This window comes from Arachis ipaensis, chromosome B1 (genome assembly GCF_059453495.1).
Source record: "Arachis ipaensis isolate K30076 ecotype BB chromosome B1, ASM5945349v1, whole genome shotgun sequence".
In the NCBI taxonomy this organism is placed as follows: Eukaryota; Viridiplantae; Streptophyta; class Magnoliopsida; order Fabales; family Fabaceae; genus Arachis; species Arachis ipaensis.
In genome coordinates this window covers 130,447,646-130,467,902 of record NC_142436.1, presented here as the reverse complement: position 1 = coordinate 130,467,902, position 20,257 = coordinate 130,447,646, and the positions used below count along the sequence as shown (strand labels likewise).

At 34.3% G+C, this 20,257-nt stretch overlaps 1 protein-coding gene and 1 long non-coding RNA gene across 4 annotated transcripts; one reads left to right on the top strand and one right to left on the bottom strand.

Moving 5' to 3' along the window:
* Positions 1-151: 151 nt before the first annotated feature.
* Positions 152-7,739, top strand: LOC107634061 (2-dehydro-3-deoxyphosphooctonate aldolase). 3 transcript variants are annotated; one of them, XM_088501746.1, is made up of 20 exons: positions 152-614; positions 1,360-1,435; positions 1,534-1,590; positions 1,695-1,748; positions 1,841-1,888; positions 2,473-2,584; positions 2,711-2,765; positions 2,882-2,979; positions 3,537-3,633; positions 3,816-3,881; positions 4,037-4,096; positions 4,200-4,274; positions 4,388-4,472; positions 4,850-4,908; positions 5,577-5,621; positions 6,006-6,104; positions 6,241-6,288; positions 6,408-6,455; positions 6,932-6,996; positions 7,422-7,739. In XM_088501746.1, exons 7-19 carry the CDS (start codon positions 2,730-2,732, stop codon positions 6,986-6,988), a joined length of 873 nt encoding a protein of 290 aa, XP_088357872.1. In that variant the 5' UTR covers positions 152-614; positions 1,360-1,435; positions 1,534-1,590; positions 1,695-1,748; positions 1,841-1,888; positions 2,473-2,584; positions 2,711-2,729; the 3' UTR covers positions 6,989-6,996; positions 7,422-7,739. The 3 variants fall into 3 exon arrangements, with proteins under 3 accessions (XP_088357872.1, XP_088357874.1, XP_088357873.1); XM_088501748.1 differs by having other exon boundaries at positions 2,448-2,584; XM_088501747.1 differs by having other exon boundaries at positions 2,438-2,584.
* A 55-nt stretch (positions 7,740-7,794) lies between these two features.
* On the bottom strand, positions 7,795-10,649 carry LOC148578375 (uncharacterized). The gene is made up of 2 exons (XR_015902451.1): positions 10,189-10,649; positions 7,795-8,109 (listed from the first exon to the last, which is right to left on the bottom strand). It is a non-coding gene; the product is annotated as an uncharacterized LOC148578375 (long non-coding RNA).
* Between the last annotated feature and the right edge of the window lie 9,608 nt (positions 10,650-20,257).

Sequence of the window (20,257 nt, the reverse complement as noted above, 5' to 3'; positions counted from 1 at the left end):
AATTACGATTCGATTTTATGCTAAAACCGGAAAAAATAAAAACCATTGTTGAACCGTTAAACCGGCCGGTAATCGATCAGTCGAACCGAACCGAGACCCGGCCGATTTTTTGCTTTGCCCAAAAACACTCAAAACGCGCCGTTTAGCATTCAGTAACCCCCTCCCCAACTCTTGCGTTACCAACCCTAACCCACTCCAAATCTCCAACGGCGCAGCAGCACACGCTCCTTCGTCCCTCCCATCACCCTCGAGCTAGCCGTTCCTCTCAACGCCGGCGAGCTCAGTCCCTCCCTTTCGCGCTGCCACGGTCCCGCCGGCGCTAGATCTGTTTCACCGCAGCCACTGTCCCGTTCGAAGCCCATTCGAAGGTGCTCCTTCTCTCGGTGTCTCCCCTTTCGTGCTCTGTTCAAGGCTTCTAGCTTCGAAGGTGCTCTCTTTCGCCGCCGTCGCGCTCACATAGAGGAAGAATCATCGCAAGCGCCGCCGTTTCCTCCTCCTCTCGGTCAAGCCGTCATCCACTTCTCTGCTGCGCCGCTGTCTACTTCTCAATCGTCCTACTCGCCGCGGTCTTTGTCATCCGCGACACTCAGTCACGCCACATCTTCCATCTTAGGGTTTGTAGCTTTCTTCTTTTATTTTCTTTGTGTGTTTTGGTCATTTCTGGTGTGTGAAATTTATTTCTCTGTTTGGTTTTGCTATGCTGCTGTTTTGTGTGTGTTGTGATTTTATTATTTTAATTTACTGATTATTGATTATTGAATGTGTTGTGATTATTGATTAGCTTTGGTTCTTCTATGCTGCTGTTTTGTGTGTGGTGTTGCTGATAATAATACCTCAGCCAGTAAAGATGAATTATGGCATGATGCTGATCAATATGGATTATCTTGGTTTAATGTTGCTGAATCGAAATTATGTGTTGTTTTACTAAGATTTTGAGGACCACGCTCTAATAATAAGTCACTGAAGTCTGATATACTGATAATCTGATATAGTGATACTGAACTGTGAAGTGTGAAGGCTGTGAAGCTCTGTGAAGTGTGAACTGAACTGTGAACTTTGTTTAAGCGTACTTGATTCATAAGCGTACTTGATTTATAATTCTACTTTCTTTGCAATTGTCTCTAAGCGTACTTGATTTTCTGGATTTAGAGTTATTTTTTATTGAATTTCTGGATTTGAATTTTGAATTCGTGTTTGATCTGCAATTTCTGTTTGATTCTTCTTATTGTTGTTGTGGTTGAAATTCAAAATTGAAATCTGATTCCTCTTCTTCGTCAATTTCATATTCTAGACTTGTTCATTATCTTTGCATTTAAGTGAGCAATTATAATCTGTTATCTGGTTATATTACTCTTCTAGGACAAACTCTAGCGATGGCTCAAGGCAGGAGAAATATGGAATGACTAACAAACCCCGAGGAGAGCCTGAGGATGCGGTTTGTAAAACTGATTTTTGAATAGGTTCAATTTTTCATGTTTTATTTGTTAGTAAAGTAAAGTTATTGATTATAACTGGGTGTGGTGCTTTTATTAGCAACGATCGAACAAAGGTGAAAGAGGTGTCTTCCGAAGTATCAAAGTATATCCACTGGTAATGTACTAATCTTATGCTTGTATTTGAGATGTGAATGAATCATTCTGTGTATGTTTCTTATTTGAATTCCTACCCCCTCTTTCTTTCTTTTGTCTTTATAGGAATCAAATGACAAGAGACTTAATTATGAACCACCTACAGATTTACTTAGCAAGGTACTTACAAACTGTATTCCATTTCTCCAATGTTAATATGATCCATACTTTCTTTGATATATATTTAGCTAATATTTGAGCTTGATTTGCAGCTGTCCCTGGTTTCTAAAGTGAAAAAACCTGCAAAACTGCCATCTAAGGTGCAGCCAATTTCCTAGGTTCTGCTATCTCAGCACTCATATAACAACTTAAGATTCTTTTGAGTGGGTAAATGTTTATTGAAAGAGATTCAGAAAAACATTTTCTTTGAATGATATTTTAAAGCTTACATTAGACTATAATTATATTTTCATGTGTTTATTTATATTTTATTATAAAACGGTTTTTTCGATTCAACCACGGTCGAATCGGTTGAACCTATGAACCAGTAAACCAGTAGCGAGAGCGGTTCGATGATCGGTTCGGTTTTCAGAACCTTGATGATTCATAGATTCAATTTTGAAGAATTCAAATTCATTTCATGATAGAGATTGAATATTATTTAACGACTGAACTATGTTGCAAATTGTATTAGCGAGAAATTTTTGTACTAAAGGTTTCACTAACTAAAAATTTAACGTAATGTAATGTACCGTGGGTATTGTTTGGGGTTTATTGGGGGCTGGGGCAGGGGTGTTCGGTTTGCAATTATTAGGGGTGTGCAATTGCCGAACGATTCCATATAGCCATCTCCCCCGACAACTACACAGAATTATCTAGCCATTTCTTTTTCATTCTTTTGCAGTGAACGATTCCATTCTTCATCAATCAAAGTGCTCACTCTTACGTTAGACCGATCTCACTCTATCTTTTCTCTTCTCCTCATCTACGTTTAGATTCGGAATTAATTAAAAAAGGTACGGTTTCAAACTTTACTAGGCTCGATGTTATTTTACACAATGTAGCATCTTAACGCATCAAAATTCATACATTTTTACTGAATTCATCAAAATTCTCATACTTTTGTCCCTTTTTGTGTACAGCTTCGGAAGAAAAAAAAAGATGAATTCACAGTCAATGCTGTATAGCCAGCTCAAGGTTCGTGATTTCTATCAGATTTTGTGTTTTTTGACTATGAATTTTCTTGGGTCACCGATCAAAATCTCCCTTTCCCTTTTTTTTAATGTGTTGTGATTCTGTGAATGTGTTAACAGGCTGCAGAACCATTCTTCCTGTTAGCAGGTCCTAATGTGATTGAATCAGAGGAACACATTATGAAGATGGCTAAGCACATAAAAACTATTACATCTAAGTATGCTATTGTTCTCTATTAAGGAACTTTTTCATCTTTTAGTTTCATGGGAAAAAGATTGAAGCTGATTTGATTGAAATCCAATAGAGAATAATTGTAGTGCCTAAGTTGAATTGTACAAAAATTGTCTGTAGTTCAATAAGTATAATCATGACAATCATCACCGTGAGTTTGCAGCTAAATTCTTTGTAGTATTTTGTGTGAAGTTAAATTCCTTTTTCTTATCTAATACACATGATCTAACTTTGTGTCATTCAAAATGTTTCGCTATAATGATAACTACATGAAATGCGGAACTCTTTTACTTATTGTTTCCCAGAATTGCATCTAGTATAAGAGTTTTTACTCATTACAGGCACTGTGGGCTGAGATATTGAACCTATGTAATTCTAAGAGTGATGTTGGTTAGTAAAACCAACACAGCACATGCTATGGATAAGAGGGAAAGGACCTTCACATGACAAGAAATCAAAACTAAACTTGTAAAATATAATGTCGGAAGATGGTTTGTATCTTTGTTGATAGTTAACATGATCTAGAGTTTGTGCGTCTTTCAGAGTTGGCGTCCCATTGGTTTTCAAATCAAGTTTTGACAAGGCTAATAGAACATCATCAAAATCTTTTCGTGGCCCAGGGATGGTTGAGGGGTTGAAGGTCATGATTCTATTACTTTTTATTATCATATATTGTTTTTGTCATTTGCATTTTGAGGATTATAGTAGGAACACTTGTTTGAAAAACGGTGTAATTGCCGAATTTCATATAATGACAAAGCTATATTTTGTTGTAATTGAACTATTTCTTCCTTATTTAATTTTGTTATGTTATAATTTCAGATACTTGAGAAGGTTAAAGTAGCATATGACCTCCCTATAGTGACAGATGTGCATGAGTCCGTCCAGGTAAGTTGTTTTACTTTTAACTAAATTTAGCCTTCGGGAATTATACAAGTCTTACAGTAATGTAATTATTTGGCACACCATCCAAGCTTGTCATAATGTTGTCTTTGATTTTGGATCCTAATCTACCTTTAACAGATTTATCTTTTCTTTGATAGTGTGAAGTAGTCGGCAGAGTTGCAGATATCATTCAAATTCCAGCATTCTTATGCCGTCAAGTAAATATTCTTTACATCAAATTTTAATATCAATTGGATGAATATAAACTTAAGTAGATGTGATCACATCATTTCTTTTTTTGTGTTTTACCTCTGATGGCAGACAGATCTTCTAGTTGCTGCAGCCAAAACTGGGAAAATTGTCCACATCAAGAAGGGCCAGTTTTGTGCTCCTTCCGTGAGTATACTGTCCTGCTATGTTGCAAGTTTTAATAATCAACAATTACTTAAGCTCAATAAATATTCTCTGTCTTTTAGTATTCTCATGTTATATAATGTTCATATAAATAGGTCATGGCAAATTCAGCAGAGAAGGTTCGGTTGGCTGGAAATCCTAATGTTATGGTTTGTGAGAGAGGAACTATGTTTGGATACAGTGAGTTATAATATCTTTTTGAGGTCTTCTGTATGCTTTTGGATGATGTATACAGTGAGTTATAATATCTTTTTGAGGTCTTCTGTATGCTTTTGGATGATGTTACTCTTTGAAAATGTTCAATATCATGAATTGCTTTCTGTTTTCATGTGTTCTAGTTTCATTTTAATCTTACGTTCTTTTTACATATATGATTTAATTTGAATCTATATATTTTTTTTAAGTGATTCGTAGCACATTCCCTCCTATAATCAAAATTGTTAACATGCATTTGAGGTTTAACTTCGTTCAAAGAATGTCAGCACTGCAATTGATTATCCTCTATCATTCTATTTTCAAAATCCGGAATTGATTAAATTTGTTGCCTTTTTATATAGATGATTTGATTGTCGATCCACGTAATCTGGAGTGGATGAGAGAAGTCAATTGCCCTATTGTAAGTTAATATTTGTTTTATTATATGCTTCTTATTAAGATGAACTATTTGAATCTCTATGCTTTCTTATTCAATGGAAGGTTATAATATGTTAGAGAGAAAGGTATCTCCCTTCCTGAACCATTTATTTGATGATAGAATTACACTTTATTAAATAAGATGAATCCATGTGAACACAATCAGCCAGACTAGCACATTTTAATATGGTCAAAGTTGCTTTAATGACCAACTCTAAGCTGCATCACTTCCCTCTCGATATCTTAGAAGAACGATGATTCCATAATCTCCCAAATTGTTTTCCTTGACGTAATTACATTACCTAACATGCATAGATGGCACTTTCTAATCTTTCGTAATTTTTTTCCGCTTTTCCTGTTGATATTTTGTCAATTATACTGGAGTGTTTTGTTCACATCATCCCCAAGGAATAATATTGTTGTATATTCAATATGCGAATAAATTAAGAAAAAAACCAGACGGAATGCATTTGCCAATTTATGAGAATAAGATTGACTTCATTATTCCTTTTGCCGTATCTCTAGAGAACTACTCATCACAGGTCCTTTTGCCATTATTCTAATATTTGGGTCATGGTGAAGTTTCTTGCCACTGCCTCTATGCCATTTTCCCCTTGGAAAACTCAAATATTTATTTACTGTTTATCCCAGGTAGCTGATATAACACACTCACTGCAACAGCCTGCTGGAAAGAAGGTAGGTTTGTAGTTGAACTTTTTTAGTAGTTTGTATTTTGCAACACAACAGTTGTTTCATATAATTCTCTTTTTCTCTATGCATTCTTACTCCTTTTCCCCAGTTAAAAATGCATTATATGCGAAAGTGTTTTTTGTTTAATTTCAGTAAGTGTATTATAGTGCAGAGTGCTCTCTTTAGATTCATAATGTCAAAAGTTCATTGGCTTCTATGCACTGTTGATTCATGAGGATCATTGTGTATTGGAGTACACCTGCCTCATCTTACCCCTCTTTTTTTTCCATTTGAGCACTGGAGTCACGCACGATCTGTTTCTACTTTGAACCCAACTATCGTACCAGATTTCTTTAGTTCTAGCTTTTAACATTCTGTTTTCATGTCTAGTTGGATGGCGGAGGTGTTGCAAGTGGAGGTCTTCGAGAACTAATACCTTGCATTGCAAGAACTGCAGTTGCTGTAGGAGTGGAAGGAATTTTCATGGAGGTATATATATTAGTACTATTTTTTTAAGGGGATCTTATTGGCATTATTATTAAAAGAAAGTAGTTCAGGGTAAACATTAAGGCTTGTATTTAGTTTGATCATCAAACAACTTCTAAATGTCTTCTTGATTCTTTAGGTACATGATGATCCATTGACTGCTCCTGTTGATGGTCCAACACAGTGGGTGAGTTGTTACCTATCAAAATCATTCAAATTTACAGGACATTATTTTGCCAACATTTACTTTTTCTTCGATACTTCTGAATATTAATGAACTACATGCGTTATCTCCTTATTTGACAGCCTTTACGCCACTTGGAGGAGTTACTTGAAGAGCTTGTAGCTATTGCTGTAAGTTGTTTCTTGAAACTTATGATTGTATTTTTGTTCTCTAATAAAAAGGGTGGTACTTGCAGCAGAAAGTATTGGCATCTAACTCATAAAATTGTTTTATGAATGTATGATTTTGTATGTGTCATGCTAATACAAAAAATCAATAGATTGAGGGAAGAACTTAAAGTTTGAATTCCCTTTTCATTTCCTACTTTTTATTGCGTACTTTCTCTAACAAAAGAAATGGACAAGTAAAATTACTGAATATTTTCAAACTGATTGTTGTTTTTGCTTTTTGTATTGGGTATCCCTTATCAGCCAATTTTTATTATCCTTCTCATCATCTTAATGAAATTATTTTTTTATTAAAAAAGAAAATTGAAGTGATTATACATTTATTTACCTTTTCGCAGGTGAAAGATTTTTTTGTATATTTTATTTTGCATTTGAGTTCTGAACTTGTATATGTGATTAACTCTTCTGACATGTTGTAGAGGGTAAGCAAAGGGAAGAAAAAATTCAACATTGATCTCACACCATTTCGTGAATAGTAAAAATGGTAAGACATTTTTCATATTTTCACTCATTTTGTTTTTTGATAATATAGATGATTTCTTAATCCTTTCTCTCTTACTAATGAGAACTACTAAGAAGCATGCAATAAAAAGTGACACGTTTTTGGAACCATCAAAAGGATGCAGAAGCAAAGTTTTTGCATATTGTTTAAAGTATCCTACAAAAGAAATGTGCAAATTATTTATTTTATTGGTAGAGTAATCCATGATGTTATAAATTTAGATTCCTCAAACCAAATTGTGAGAAAACTTCAAGCACAAGTCCAAACAAGTTTCAAATTACCAAAGTCTTCTAGAAATGCAAAAAATTATTCTAACATAAATACTCTAAATATATGTGTCATCTATTTTAGAGTGAAAATGCTTACATATTTTATTGTTTATACTAACATAAATTCTGATTTTGCAGGTGATGATTTCCTGTTATTAAGAATATAATTCTCTGAGGATTGGCCTTTATAAGATCAGATTGTTTTAAGGTTGAATGTTTCGATTATCTTTGCACCCCATCACAAGTTCAAGCCCTTATAAAGGAGAGCTTATCTTGAAAGAGAAATTATTTGAAGTAGTAACATATTCAATTATCATTTGTCACAGATTCTATGTAACCTTTCAAATAATTGCTGTTTCTAGAAGAAATGTGGATCTAGAAAGTTAAGTATTTTTTGTAACACCTTAACTTTTAGCACCTTATAATCGTATTAAAAGCTTAGGCGTTATTAATCTACTTTCCTTTTATTAGCTATTTAATATTGGGCCTCTACACGTTAATTTGTCGATAGTTTTTCAGAAAAACGAAATTTCTTTTTATTTTGTTATATACTTCAAGCTCAGCTATGTCAGATAAACATATACTCACATAATTACTATTAATACATAATAATTGTTCATACAAAACTCAATTGCAACCCTATCCCTATGTAAAAACACTTTAAAATATCAAGGATGAGGGGAATAAATCCAGAAGCAACTAGCCAAACAAGTCTTTTATTCGTCTGTAGCTTTCCGATTAGTTATCCCGTTTGTACCTTTGAAAAGGTTTTTTAAAAGATTTGGGGTGAGAACGAAGTCACACGTTCTTAGTAGGAACGTGAACTCTGTAATAACAAAGTAAATGCAAATAGTTAATTGATCAATTTTTCTACTTAAAACAGTTTTAAATTTCTTTCTTTAAATAACGCTACTTAACCAAAATCTTAGTAACATTAATAATTTCTCACCCCTAAACAACATTCCTCAATATCTAAATAAGCTAGCATCATGAGTAATATACTTAAATCACACACACAAATATCAGTCCTCAATACATTATTAAATCCACAGCATAAGTAAAATATCTAATCAAGTACACAAGCAAGTTACCAAAATAACAATACAATTACAAATAAACAAACATAATCAAATGCAGATACGCAAACATGATGCATGTTTGTCCTAAGCAGACCATGAGCTCATGCGTCGGTTGTCTACCCGCAACCTGACATTACTCGGAGTGAACCCCGAATATGGTTCCTTTACTATGTCAGTTAGACACCTTGGCGTCACGGTTACCCGTGTCAGTTTGGCCTCATCATAATAGCATTTTAATGTGCATCACAGTAAGAAACAGTACTATCATTTAGGCGAACATTCCCGCATTAGCAATCTCAGGCTATCAGTTAGGCGGACACTTTCGTTTTAGCAGTTTGGCGAAAGGCCCGTTTAACATATAATTCTCAATTATTTATTTCATTCTTTACTTCCCTTTTCTTCTCATCTAAGTATCCTTTCCATTCTTTAATTCCCACTTTCTTTTCTTTCCATTATGCCTCCACTTCACCTTACAGCTAAGCATACCTCCGCATCACCAAGAAGCTTAAAAGTGCCAGGCGTACCTCCGCATCACCGCTTAGCTTTAAACGTGTCCTAGGAATAACCTACACACCTTTGTTTAACTAAGCTCTTACATTTTGCCAAATTTGGATATATCCTTTGGGTCTAAATCAAGTTTTACACGTTTGGATTAGAATTAAATCCGATAGCCAACTTAATAAAATCTGCTGCCGCACTAAAGAGAATTTAGAAAAAAATACAAGCAGCTCTGTTTTTGATAAATCTATAATAAATTCAAATCTAATCCATTACTTCTAAATTTTGATGAGGATACACCCAACACCCTTAAATTTCAAAACAACTAAATTTCAGATTCATAGCGCCTCGTTTGGTTAATTGAATGTCAGTTGGAAGTGCTACCCTGTTTTTAGTAATTGGTTGTGAATTTTCTGCGAACAGCCCTGCTTCCAAGAAACATAACTAACTCTACAAAATAGCTATGGACATAAAATTTGTACTCAATTAAAATAGACTCACAAACTTCAAAATCCCTTTGGAAGCAACTCAAAATAACAAATAAATCAAAAGTTCTAGTGGCTGGAAGTTAATACTGCAGAACCAGAAAATCAGAAATTTCTGCAGCAACCACTAAATTTCAAAAATTCATATCTTCCAAACCACTTGGCCGAATCCTTTGAAATTTTTACAGAGAAATCTTGACTTCTTGAAGTTTGATAGAAAAATAATTTGGATCGTAAGTCATGTCTATATTGCTCTCAATTTTTATTTTAAGTTGCTGCCAATTATGCAGAAAATTCTGCATTAGGTAATCTAACAACCCTTCATACCAAATTCTATATTCAAGCCTAATATTCCTCTAAAACCACAATTCAAACTTTCTTTTGACTAATCAAAATTACCAAAGTGACTAGCACAGTCCCAGGAGTTCAAATTCACAATTTCACCCTTTTCACAAGTGCACATATACTTAATTAACCATATACTTTTTCTGCACTACTATAAACATAACTTCTTTCCATAGGAGCTTAATATCAACCATACACATAGTAAATCATCGATCATCATCATTCGAGCACACAATAATTCATCAATCCATAATGAACCATCATTTATCACAAGCACATACAGCAACAAACTTAATATCCTATCTATCATATCTTTTATAGCACCACCAAACAACCCAAAAATCAATTTTCATCATATTCATATATACTCACTATCACCAACAATTCCCAACTTCATCAATTAGTCATACAAAGCATTCATAAACCATTTCCAGTTACTCATTTAATTTTATTGGTACTCATAATTGGAAACCTCTGCTTTTAAAAAAAATCCCCTACCTTAGTCAAAATTAAGAGGGGCTGGAGGCAGAATTATAGCGTGATGATTGGTTGGACCACTACTAAAACCGCAGCAATTTCAACTGAGATAGCAGCAGCAACAGGAGAGGCAGCCCCCTTCCTCCCTGGTTTGTGATACAGGCGATGATGATGGTCCTGGGCAGATTTAGAATCGGCGGCATCAAAAACGGCCGTCACCCTCCTCTCCATCAATCTCTCCCCTTCATCGTTCTTCTTCTTCCTTTCTGCCCTAATCGGAGGCAACGGTGGTGATGGGAGCTTCAGCAATGGCAGTGAGATGCAGCGTCGTGCGAAAGCGTCTCCTTCTCCTCCCTCATCTTGCGTTGCTTGTTCTCTATGTGTCTCTCTCTCAAGCTCTCTCACTCTCTGCTTCTGCCTTTGTTACCAAATGAATGAGGGATTGAGGGGAAGAGTGATTTATGTGTGAATAAATGTGTGTTGGAGGAAGGAAGATAATACGCGTGTTATGGGAAGTTCAGGGATGCAACGCGTGGGTAAGGTAATGCTGACAGTAAGATTAGTGTCAGTATACGTGTGTGAAGGTGAAGAAATGAGAAATTATACGTATTGAATAATAGGGATATGTATAAAAATAAGAACTTAGTAATAAAAATACATATTAATAGTATAAGAATTTTTATAAAATCTTTAGATTAAAATAATTTAAAATGTAATTATGATACCAAAAATCATTTTGCGAACACATAAAAATATATCTATTGACATACTAATAAAATTAAATGATTATTTTAAATTTAAAATTATAATAATCACATTAATCATCTTTTTTTTAAATAAAATTTGAATTAAAAAAAATTAATTAAATTATTCTTAATAAGTTAGTTTCTAAAATAAGGAGTCCAAATTATTAAAATAAATTAGAACTTTTTTCATATTTAAATTTTTAAAAATGCAGGTTGTTATATTTTTAATGTGTGATGTTTTTTCTTTATATATTAGGTTTCAAATTCTGTAGTTAATTATTTGAATGATTACTTTTAGCAATGCAAAACACAGCTAGTTTCTCTTGAATATTAATGGCGTGATTCTGCTTTCTATAATAGAATTACGCATAAAAGGTACATAACATTTGTGAACCTAAAACCCCTAAGGTTTTAACAATTGAAGGTTCATAACATTTTTACTAGCAATGAGCCAATTAGCTTGGAATTTTAGTTGGTCATGGCCAGGGAGAGCATTTGATTGTTTCGAGACGGGAGTAAGTGTTCATATGATGAATATATGTGCGGGAATAGATAACAGATAGTGCGATGATGCTGCTGATTTTTGTTTCTCATAGTGCTCTGAATTGTGTTTTTAGTTTGTGTTTTTATGTGTTTACTTGTTCTGTTTTGTTTGTTGCAAGATTGATAGATTTTTTTTTGAAATAAATAAAAAAAATATTGTTTCCTAAAACAAATTATTCCAATTTTAAATACTACGATATGTTTTATTATTATTATTATTATTTTTGTAGTTTTAGGCAAGTTCACCACACCTCCGGCGAACTTCACCTTGACTTCGGCAAATAAAAGCATGGTTGGTGGAGAACCAAGCTTAATACCATTATTTCATTCTTCTCTTTGGTTCTCATGTTGACATTTTTTCTCTACAATGTCAATCAATCCGTTGTTATCCATTCATTATGATGGTGAAATAGTGTATGATGAAGAAGGTTTTATCATTTTTAAGTCCGGACAACCAATAATTACGTAGATGACACCAGAAGTCAACTGTCTAACAACGTTGAAGAATTTGATATTGCGTTTCATTGGACAGCAACACACGAAAAGAGTGAAAAAAATTTACTACAGATATCCGACCGAAGTAGATAACAATTTGATTTATAAAAGGTATATTACACTTGTCTTTGTTAAGATGCTGTTATGTTTATTAGACCACGGTTCTGAGAAATTTTTCTGTTGTTTTGAATTAGGTATCAGTTACGTGACGACGAGGACATACGTCTTATAAGATCGTGGGACAACCGATGGACAAATGTTCATCTGTTAGAATTATTTGTGTTTTTAGTTGAGTTGGGTGGACGAAGACCATTTGCGGATACTGTTGATGACACATTTATTTACCTTTTAGCAGGTGAAAGATTTTTTTATGTATTTTATTTTGCATTTGAGTTCTAAACTTTTATATGTGATTAACTCTTCTGACATATTGTAGAGGGTAAGCAAAGCGAAGAAAAAAATTCAACATTGATCTCACACTATTTTGTGAATAGCAAGAATGGTAAGAAATTTTTCATATTTTTACTCATTTTGTTTTTTGATAATATAGATGATTAAGAATCCTTTCTTAATCCTTTCTCTCTTACTAATAAGGACTACTAAGAAGCATGCAATAAAAAGTGACATATGTTTTTGAAACCATCAAAAGGATGTAGAAACAAAGTTTTTACATATTGCTTAAAATATCCTACAAAAGAAATGTGTAAATTATTTATTTCATTGGTAGAGTAATCCATGATGTTACAAATTCAGATTCCTCAAACCAAATTGTGAGAAAACTTCAAGCACAAGTCCAAACAAGTTTCAAATTACCAAAGTCTTCTAGAAACGCAACAAATTATTCTAACATAAATACTTTAAACAACCACATTACTTGCTATATGTGTCATCTATTTTAAAGTGAAAATGATTACATATTTTATTGTTTATACTAACATAAATTTTGATTTCCCAGGTGATGATTTCCTGTTATTAAGAATATAATTCCCTGAGGATTAGCCTTTATAAGATCAGATTGTTTTAAGATTGAATGTACGATTATCTTTGCACCCCATCACAAGTTCAAGTCTGATAAGAAATAGCTTGGGACTTAGGGGTTATATCACAATAGATAAGAATTATTCAGTAAAGGGCATACCCAAAGACACAACGAAAACATAAAAGATAGATAAGGGTTTTCCTACTAGACCTCTAAGAAATCTGTTCTTAGCAACCTAGGTCACCAGAAGGGACTCCCTACTAGACCTTCAAAAAACCTGTCCTTGACAACCTAGATAAGAGGGATGAAAATTGAATCACTCAATCTTCTCCATGCAACAAGCAAAGAAATCACTCACCTCACTTAATCACACTAAAAAAGACGTGCATAAAGCACTAAGGAAATTTTATTCATCAAAGTTGTCTAAATTGTCTCACCAAAAGGTGTTTAAATAGATCCCTAACAAACTAGCTAAAAGATAAGATAAGATAACTAATTTAAATCATATTTGATCTTATTGGATTAGATCAGATTTGATTTAAATTTTAAAATCCTAAAAATATGATAACTAATTTAAATCAGATTTAATCTTATTAGATTAGATCAGATTTGATTTAAATTTAAAATCCTTAAAAATACTACTAAGCTAATCAGAAGTAAATCAAATCTTCCAACAAACTCTAACAACAAAACAAACTAACACAAATGCCTAAAAATTCGAAAATTAATAATAAATTATGCCTCTCATTGAATTTGAAAAGCATTATTAGGCTTCTTGCTGTCCTGACTTAGCCCAATGGGTCTTATGAGTTGTCGCCCTTTCAGCACCACTGTTTTTGAGACGGACTCTTGGTCTTCTTGATGTCCAAGACTGGCATGGTACAATTCTTCTAGTATTCAGATCCTTGAATATGACAAGATTACCATTCTGCCCCTTAACTCCAAAATGACGAAAATGCCCTTCTAACCACGTATCAAAGTCCTTTATAAAGGAGAGCTTATCTTGAAAGAGAGATTATTTGAAGTAGTGACACATCCAATTATCATTTGTCACATATTCTATGTAGCCTTTCAAATCATTGCAGTTTCTAGAAGCAATGTAGATCCAGAAAGTTAAGTATTTTAAATGTTTTTTCTTTACATACTAGGTTTCAAATTTTGTAGTTAATTATATGAATGATTACTTTTAGCAATGCAAAACGCAGCTAGTTTCTCTTGAATCTTAATGGTGGAGTTTCGCTTTCTGTAATGGAATTATTCATAAAAGAAACATAACATTTGTGAACTTAAAACCCCTGAGGCTTTAACAATTGAAGGTTCATAACTTTTTGACTAGCAATGAGCCAATTATTGAGGCTTGGAATTTTAGTTGGTAATGGCCAGGGAGGACATTTGATTTTTTGTTGTAGGGAGAGGTGTTAATATGATGAATATATGTGCAGGGACAGATAGCAGATAGAGCGATGATGCTGCTAATTTTTATTTCTCATAGTGCTCTGAATTGTATTTTTATGTGTTTACTTGTTCTGTTTTGTTTGTTGCAAAATTGATGGATTTTTTTCCGAAATAAATAAAAAAATATTATTTCCTAAAACAAATTATTCCAATTTTAAATACCATGATATGTTTTTTTTTTGTAGTTTTAAGCAAGTTCACCACACCCTCGACGATCTTCACCTTGACTTCGGCAAATAAAAGCATGGTTTGTGGAGAACCAAGCTCAATACCATTATTTTAATCTTCTCTTTGGTTCTCATGTTGACATTTTTTCTCTTCAATGCCAATCAATCCGTTGTTATCCATTCATTATGATGGTAAAATAGTGTATGATGAAGAAGGTTCTATCGTTTTTAAGTCCGGGCAACCAATAATTACTTACTTGACACCGGATGTCAATAGTCAACAACGTTGAAGAATTTGATATCGCGTTTTGTTAGACAGCAACACACGAAAAGAGTGAAAAAATTTACTACAGATATCCGACCGAAGTAGATGACAATTTGTTTTATAAAAGGTATATTACACTTGTCTATGTTATGTTGTTGTTTTGTTTATTAGACCATGGTTCTGAGAAATTTTTCTGTTGTTTTGAATTAGGTATCGGTTACGTAACGACGAGGACGTATGTTTAGTGGCCTGGTCGGAATATGCTGTAGGCCACTGAATTGACGCACAACCCGGTCAACTTGATGTCACTCGACGATAGCAAAGCAAAGGAGCGGACATACAATTGCCACCGAGGCTTCAACCTCAGCTATCCCCGGTGGAACTATGATGACAAGTCATCTTATGCTAGCTTTTCAAGCATTTTTCACTTGTTTCATTAGGTTTTATGCACTTTCTTGCATTATAAGCAAGTGTTTGGAGTGGAATTACATGGTTTTGTTGAATCAATCAACCACCCTTTATTTGACACTAAATCATGAGGTTTAAGCTAAAATTAATTGGTTTTTGAATGATTTATAAACCTTGTGAATTTGGTGATACTTTGATTGGTTATTTTGATTACTTGTAGGTGAAGAAAAGAAAAAAACAAGAAAGCGTGGCCTAAGAAGCGTGGCCTAAGGAAGAAGAAAAGTGTGGCACAAGAAGGAAGAAAAGCCATAGCGCTCTCTCTAAGAGCTCAGAGCTCTCCATGAGAGCTCTACTCAAGGCCAAGAAAGCAAGGCAAGGAAGCTATGCTCTCCTTGTTAACCGAGCACCAAGGAAGCAAGGCAAAATTCACAATGCTCGGTTAACACAAGCAACTTTATCGGGCTCCATTTCAATTTAATTCAAGGTGCAATGTTGCTAGTGAAGGCCACAAGGTTCGAACCCATGGCCTAAGGAGCAAGGAGAAGCGCTCCTTGCAAGGAAAACAAGCAAAAATTGGCTGAATTGCACTTAACAAGGTTCGAACCATGGAGCTGAGGTGCGCTACCTTTGTTTCCTTCACAAGGCAAAGTGGCGCTGAAGTGCTTCCACCAGGGTTCGAACCTGAGACCCCATTCCAGCAAACTAATGCTCGGCTCTCCCCATTCACCCAGCATTGTTGAGGCAGCACCAAAGCTAGGAGCGCTAGCAATTTGACATGGTCCAGGGAGCTTGTCACGCAAGGGAGGCAGCACCAAGGGAGTTTGGTGCGCAACACACAAGCAACATGGATGCTGGGCTCTCATGGATAATCGAGCATTGAAGAGCTGCCCAATAAAAAGCTTGTCACGCATCATTGACACGGCCAAGTCCCAGGGAATGCTGTGCTCTTGGTGACAACCGAGCATTGCCCTGGGAGTGGCATCCATGGGCCAAAATTCAACCAAAATTCCAATTTAATTCAATTCTTCACCAAATTAAAAAGCCCACTCCAAATTCTAAAATCCAAAAATAGGAAGTGTATAAATAGACCTTAGTTTGATTTAGAGAGCACCCTTTTTTTTCTTTTTACTTTTCTTCTACCTTTTTACTCTTAGGATTTTTAGAGACTTTAATTTTCATTTTGGAGAGCTCATTTTTAGATTTTAACTTTGGGTTTGGGGATTGAGAAGAGAATTGAATTCTCTTGCTCTCTGTTCTTACTTCTGCACTCTCTACTCTTTGTTTTGAATCTTGGATTAAGAATTGAAGAAATTCTGTTTCATTCTTGATCTGAGATCTCTCTTGTTTACTTTCTGCATAATTTCAAATAATTGAGAATTGAATCTGAGTTTTCATTTACTGCTTTCATCTCTCTTTCTTCTGCAATTTGCTTTCTGTTGGATCAAGGAAAGAATTGAGATCTGGACTTGTTCTCTAGTCTCATCCAACCCCTGAGATCTTCAATTTCTCTTTTAGTTATTGCAATTGAGCTGAATTTACTTTCTGTTATACTTCTTCAAGCAATTCTTCTCTTCTGTTTAGATCTGCTGCCATTTGAATTCACCTTTTACTTCTCTGTTGATTGTCATTTACACTCTCTTGTTTAATTTCTGAGATCCCAGCTCCCAAAGCCCTTTATGATTCAAGCAATTTACATTTCTTGCACTCTAAGCTTCAGCTATTTACATTTCTTGCAATCTAAGCTTCTGTCATTTATATTACTTGCACTTTAAGATTCAGCCTCTTTACTTTCTTTGCCCTTTAATTTTACAGTCAATTACCCCTCTCCCTTTAAATTTCATGCAATTTAGCTTCTGTTGAATACAAATCACTCAAATCAACACTTGTTTGCTTGACTAAATCAACCACTTAACTAAAATTGCTCAATCCTTCAATCCCTGTGGGATCGACCTCAGTCATGTGAGTTATTATTACTTGATGTGACCCGGTACACTTGCCGGTGAATTTTGTGTTGGATCGTTTTCCACACATCAAACTACACCCTGCAGCTGTAGGTTAGTGTATGGCATCCAGTCAACCTGTTCACAAAACGTAAGACGTATCATATAAAAGTTTCAAAGTTAATTAATATGAAATTACAATTCTTAAATATTTATCACTTATGTAGAGGATGCCGATCCCATTCAACTCACGTCTGTAATGTCTAAGCTTGTTCTCGCCTTTGGCATTATCCGGATGGTACTCAACCCACCTAATATACCGCAAATGATTACACATCACAACTCTATTTCATTAACTCACGAAGAAAATCGAAAAACGAATAATACCTCTCAACTAGCGAAAATTGACGAGTCTCAAATCCATCCGGCCGTAGTAGTAGCATACAGTGATAGGCCCAGGAGAGTGGCAAACTGACACAACCACCCAAATTGCGCTGACTATGCTCCGTGGCACGAACATCTGGCAGTATAGCCATGCTAACATAGCCGATCCCCATGATAACCTGCCACATCTATGAAGGTCCTCTAGCAAGGGCAGCCACCTGATATGTACTCGAGAGTCAGATGCGTCTGGGATTAGGATACCCCTGATCACCTGCATGATATACCCTCTGGTGTAGCACAACAGGCGCTCCTCGGTCGGGTCCTCCTCCACATCTCCGCAAATGGTATTCTGAAACCAGCTAAGTTTGACAGTCCACTTTGTCTGTGATTGTCTATCCTCTGGACCCAGAACAATACCCAGTAGCTGTTGGCAGAAGTCCTCAATGGGATGTCCATCATGGTGCTGCTCCCACCCACCGATGCAGCCACTAATAGGACCACGATCGATCCTAAGTCCCAATTGGTACGCCACATCCTGCAAGATGATATTCATCTCCCCGCATGGCAGATGAAACGTATGGGACTCAGGTCTCCATCTCTCAATCAATGCTGACGCCAATGGCAAATCATGCTCGAACTCCACCATGTGCGCCACATACTCAAACCCAGCTCGTCTGAGATATGACCTAATTTGCTATCGTCTGGTGCGTAAGATTCGAGACACCTAACGAACAAAATAAACAAGTTAAAAAAATAAGATCAACAAATAAAATTACAAATTCACCTTTCATTACATTATAATAAACAAGAATGATAAAAATGTACCACTCGATTAAGTCTGTCTGCTATGTGCTCAACCTGATCCAGTCTATACAGGGTATGCTTGTACCCCAACAGCTACTGCTCCATCACTACACTCTAATAAAATAAAATAAACTGAATTTAATTCCTTTCACATTAACAAATTTATCATACATATTCAAACTAATTGTCTAACTTACATCTTAATCAGTTTATAAGTTTACTAATTAACATGTACTACAACTAACTACATGATCACAACTAAGTATATAAACATACTAGTTATCAATTAACTGATAATTCAATCAAACTAACTTCTCATACATATTCTAATCTAACTACATATTCAACTAATTTACATCTTAATCACAATTTAAATTAACAATTCTCATTAAACTAACTAACAATTAACTAATAAGTTACTCTAACTATAAAGAAATATGTTATAAACAATAACTTAAATTGAAAAACCGATAACAAAAGAGCATACTAACCTGAAACTGATGATAGAGTAGATAAAAATTTTTACAGGCATCGAAAGACAGAAGATTTGGCAGAGAAGACAGTAAAAACACGACAAATGAAGATGGAAGAAAGGAGATTTGGGTGATAGAAAATTCTAAAAACGACAAAATGAAGGTCCCATGAGTTTATATAGTGGTATCTAAAGTTGGAATAATTTGTTTTAGGAAATAAAATTTTTTTGTTTATTTCGGAAAAAAATCCCAAGATTGAATGTTTATTTTTGTGTTTGTATTTTTTAGCCTTTTCTCACTGTCTGTGCATGTGATTGTAGTGAGTGAGCGAAATATAAACGAGCTTGTTTGAAAACCTATGAATTAAAATTCATTCAAGAATTAGAATGTTTCTCCTTGTTTTGGAATAAATACAAAGGAATGATTTAAACTCCTTTGCGAATTTCAATTCTCACTTTTTCCTTATTTACAAATTAGGCCAAAAAAGGTTTGATTTTAAAATTAATTCTCACGTCAATTTAACTTAACATGTCAAATGTAAAAAATATCCTTATTTAAATAAGTGAATGTTTAATAAAATAATTTTGTTAAGGACAAAATTGTAAAAGAAGAAAATTTAACTCATGTAAGAGTTATTCCAAACTAAGAAATTGCATTCTATTCTATTAGTATATTAAAGTCATTCCAAACAATGGAATTGACTTTCAAATAGAAATGAATTCTTTTCTTAAAGAAAATAGAATTCTTTTCTTACACTTAAATACTTTCCAAACAAGCTCAAAAGAAAAGTTATTATATGAAATTATGAAATATTAAATTTTATTTTATATTTAATTAAATCGGTTCGATCATGGTTTGAATCTGGTTAGACTATTAGACTATTAAACCAGTCATTCGATTGGTTTATTGACCGGTTCGATTTTTGCAACTTTGATAATAACTATAATCTCGATTTAACTTTTTTGATACAATAAATTTTATTAAATCTCTATTACATCAAATAATCTCTCATTTAAATTTTGTTAAGATCTTAGCTGCTTAGCGAGTAACAAACAACTGAAACTAGTTCTCCCCTAACAACTACACAGAATTATCTAGCCATTTCTTTTTAATTCTTTTACAGTGAATGTAACACCCTAACTTTTAGCACCTCATGATCGTACCAAAAGTAAGGCGTTACTAACCTAATTCCTTTTATTATCTATTTAATATTGAGCCTTTATGCGTAAACCTATCGATGGTTTTACTAAAACTTATAACTTTTTCTACAAGAACAAACAACACATTCACATACTTCATATTAATAATACATTGTTGTATTACATACAAAAGCAATTACAAAACCTACCCCTCTGAATGAAACTCTAACTAACAAGACGAGGAAAAAATAAATTCTAACAACTCATCTCGTAAGCATATTCCTCTGTGCTC